General features: G+C 51.2%; 1 protein-coding gene across 1 annotated transcript; it reads right to left on the bottom strand.

The window, feature by feature from the left end:
* Positions 1 to 2197: 2197 nt before the first annotated feature.
* Positions 2198 to 3118, bottom strand: LOC148592690 (olfactory receptor 14J1-like). Its single transcript, XM_088534112.1, has one exon. It carries the CDS (start codon positions 3116 to 3118, stop codon positions 2198 to 2200), a length of 921 nt encoding a protein of 306 aa, XP_088390238.1.
* Between the last annotated feature and the right edge of the window lie 404 nt (positions 3119 to 3522).

Raw genomic sequence — 3522 nt, 5'->3', positions numbered from 1 at the left:
CTGAAAAATGTCTCAAAGGGAGCCCTGGAGAGGACACTTCTGCACTCCTGCGCTGTCACGTCTCTTCTCCAGGCAGTCCAGTGAGGGAATTTAGGGCTTCAGGGTGGTCCAAGACAGGATCAAAGTCATGGGGGATGAAACAGCACAAAGTGTGGCCACAGGTCGATAGGTTTTGGGGAGCCTCAAATCTCATTTCTGCGGTGAGTGACTCTTTCAGTAACAGCAGGATGTAGGACTGTACAGGACAGGACACAGCCTTCCTCGCAGAGGTACCAAGGGAGGATCTCTGTTTTTAAAACTCCCCAGCAGGTATTCTTACACTGTGATGCTTAAGATAGACATGAGGCAGCAGAAAAGAGTAAATGGCAATGGCAAAAGCTGTGAGAAATTTTGGAAAGTAGGACTTTCTTTTTTTCAATGATTGCACTGAAGATACTCTAGAGACTTCCTTAAAACGTTGTTTTAACAGGAGTGTAGTCAATTTATTCAAAGTTGGCCACACCAAAACAGAGCATTTCCTTGAAGGTACACAGAAATCTGGCTCTCCTTTGCATTTTCTATCTCAGGATGTTACCCTGCCTCTTTCCTGGGACATCTCTGCTCCCCACAGAGCCTTTTCCCAGATCAGTGTCCCCATTGCTGGCTGGGCTGTTCCTGCACCTGCCCTGTTCTGGTGGTGCTGCTTTGCAGAGTGAGCAGCTGTGGGACTATGGTCCATGGTGGTCAGAGAGAGGAGCAGACCCAGTTGGGCTGGGACTGCCACCACCGATACTGGTGACACATGACCCCAGAGTGTTTGCAGTGGGAGGAGATGTGTTTGGGTGGGCACTAGCTCCCGTCTCTGGTGTTTCACAGCAGGATTCACCCTCCAGTGCCGCTTCCCTTGCCCTCTTGGGTCCCCATTGCCTTTCCAAAGGCTGAAAGCCCTCCTTTCCTCATGTGCACCTGGATTTAAAGCTCTCCTTCTGGCTACTCCATGGTGGACCATCCCTCATTTTGTGAGGCTCCACTCACAGCCCTCACCTGGGCTGTGGAGATCCTCTAAGCTCTCCTGGGGATCTCCTGGAGATTCTCCTCCAGAAGGATGGAGGACAAATCACATCAGCACTGTCACCTGTGAGACCACCTGCTGCAGGGGATTCAGAAACAATTTCCCATCTCCATTGGCACTTGCCACTGAGAGATGAACCCCGAGTGCTGCCCTCGGTCTCTAGGAGATCACACAGATCAAACATCCTTGGAGCTCGTCCCCTAGAGCCTATGGAGTTCACAAGCAGAACACGAGACCCCTTTGAGATCCATCTGTGAAGAATGGCCACACTTGAGGCAAATCACAGGAGAGATGCTCTTTTGTTATAGGAAATGTTCTTGTGTAGGCCAGGTTTGGCATAAGGGTGCCCAGGCCCTAGTCCTGCCTGACATCACAGAAATGTACCAGGAAACACCACATTACAAGAGCACTTAGGGCAAGTAGGCGCATGAGAGCACAGCAGGACAGTGTGAAAATGAGAAGAGACTTGAAGAGAAAAAAAAAAAAAAAAAGTCCTGCTGCTGTTGGTGGACATGTCGCTGGAAAAACTGTGGGCCCATTGAAGGGTGCAGCAAGGAAATGCCTGCTGTGGCAGTGTGCTCAGGGATGGCCCTGAGCAGCAGAGCTCTGTCCCCACACGCTGCGTCCAGACTCTCCTCCCCTCCACTCATGCCCCACTTGGACTGTTGGAGCAGTGTAGAGGGAAGAGACCAATGTAGGGCGACACATGACTATGACCTCCATGGGATAGCAGGTAAAATTACCCCCTGGTTGTGGCTAGGGGAGCTGAGTTCTCCTAATCGACATAGGAGCCATGGTCTCACCATGTCTGTACTCGTGTGAGCCTGACCCTGTGGCCCTGAGCTCCAGTGCTGGAAGAGACACTGCACAGGGAAACTCTCCTCATTGCATGGGAGACATCAGAGGTTGCTTAGTGGGGCTCAGAGTTTATCCCCTCTTTGCTGGTGAAGGGGGAAGCCTGGCGTCCTGCTCCAACATGGTCCCTGTGGCAGATTCCAACGAGACATTCCTGCGGAGAAATGGCATGAACCAGACTATATATTTTTCCTTTATTGGAATATAAGAGAAAAAAAAAGCAAGCAAGAAAAAAATGAACAACACTTATCCTTAATGCCAAAGCCCCTAGGACAGATCTTGTTGCTGGCACTAGACCCGCTGGATGAGTTTCCTTAGGGAATTCTTGAGCTCCTCGTTCCTTAGGCTGTAGATGAGGGGGTTCAGAATTGGAGGCACAAGCGAGTATAGAACAGCCAGCACCAGATCCAGAGATGGGGAGGAGATGGAGGGGGGCTTCAGGTAGGCAAACAGAGCAGTGCTGAGAAACAGGGAGACCACGGCCAGGTGCGGGAGGCACATGGAAAAGGCTTTGTGCCGGCCCTGCTCAGAGGGGATCCTCAGCACAGCTCTGAAGATCTGCACATAGGACACCACAATGAAAACAAAACACCCAAAGTCCAAAGAGACAGTAACCACAATAATCCCAACTTCCCTGAGGTAGGAATCTGTGCAGGAGAGCTTGAGGATCTGGGGGATCTCACAGAAGAACTGCTCTACCACATTGCCTTGGCAGAGGGGTAGGGAAAATGTGTTCCCAGTGTGCAGGAGAGCATTGAGGAAACCAGTGGCCCAAGCAGCCACTGCCATTTTGACACAAGCTCTGCTGCCCAGGAGGGTCCCATAGTGCAGGGGTCTGCAGATGGCAACGTAGCGGTCATAGCCCATAACTGTGAGGAGAAAAAACTCTCCTCCAAACAAGAAGACCATGAAAAATATCTGGGCAGCACATTCTGAATAGGAAATGGCCCTGGTGTTCCACAGGGAATTGGCCATGATTTTGGGAATAGTTGTGGAGATGGAGTCCAGGTCGAGGAGGGAGAGGTTGAGGAGGAAGAAGTACATGGGGGTGTGGAGGCGGTGGTCGCAGGCTACGGCTGCGATGATGAGGCCGTTGGCCAGGAGGGCAGCCAGGTAGATGGCCAGGAAGAGTGAGAAGTGCAAGAGCTGCAGCTCCCGCCTGTCTGCAAACGGCAGGAGGAGGAACTCGTTGAGGGAGCTGCTGTTGGACATTAGTTCCTTAGGGGCACAGGAGTCCTGTTCAAGAAAGGAAAGAAAGCCAAAAGTTAAGGCAGGCTTTTCTGAGCCAAACCATTTCACTTTCTCAAGGAACTCCCCACATTTCCTCTCTCCCTTATTTCAGCTCCCTTTCTGGTGCTCCACTTTGAACTGGCTGAGTGTGCCAAGTTCAGCAGGGACTCCTCCCCATAGCTCCGGAGGAGTTGTTTCTGCTTTGCTGCAGGTGGAAATAGATGCACTAGTCTTTGAGTGGTATTTGTGGAGGTGCCTTGGAATGGCATATTGCATTGCTTGGAATGGACTTAGTCCAGAGACCAAGTGGAAATATTCTCCATTCACCAGCATGAGAGCTGAATACAGCCCTCACACCAGTTGTATCTGAAGGAGAAGAGCTCTGT

The sequence above is a fragment of the Tinamus guttatus genome, unplaced genomic scaffold (genome assembly GCF_059628265.1).
Source record: "Tinamus guttatus ecotype Peru unplaced genomic scaffold, ASM5962826v1 Tinamus_guttatus_pri_ptg000540l, whole genome shotgun sequence".
Lineage (NCBI taxonomy): Eukaryota > Metazoa > Chordata > Aves > Tinamiformes > Tinamidae > Tinamus > Tinamus guttatus.
The sequence above is the reverse complement of the archived record's forward strand: the minus strand, read 5'-3'. Positions and strand labels throughout refer to the sequence as shown.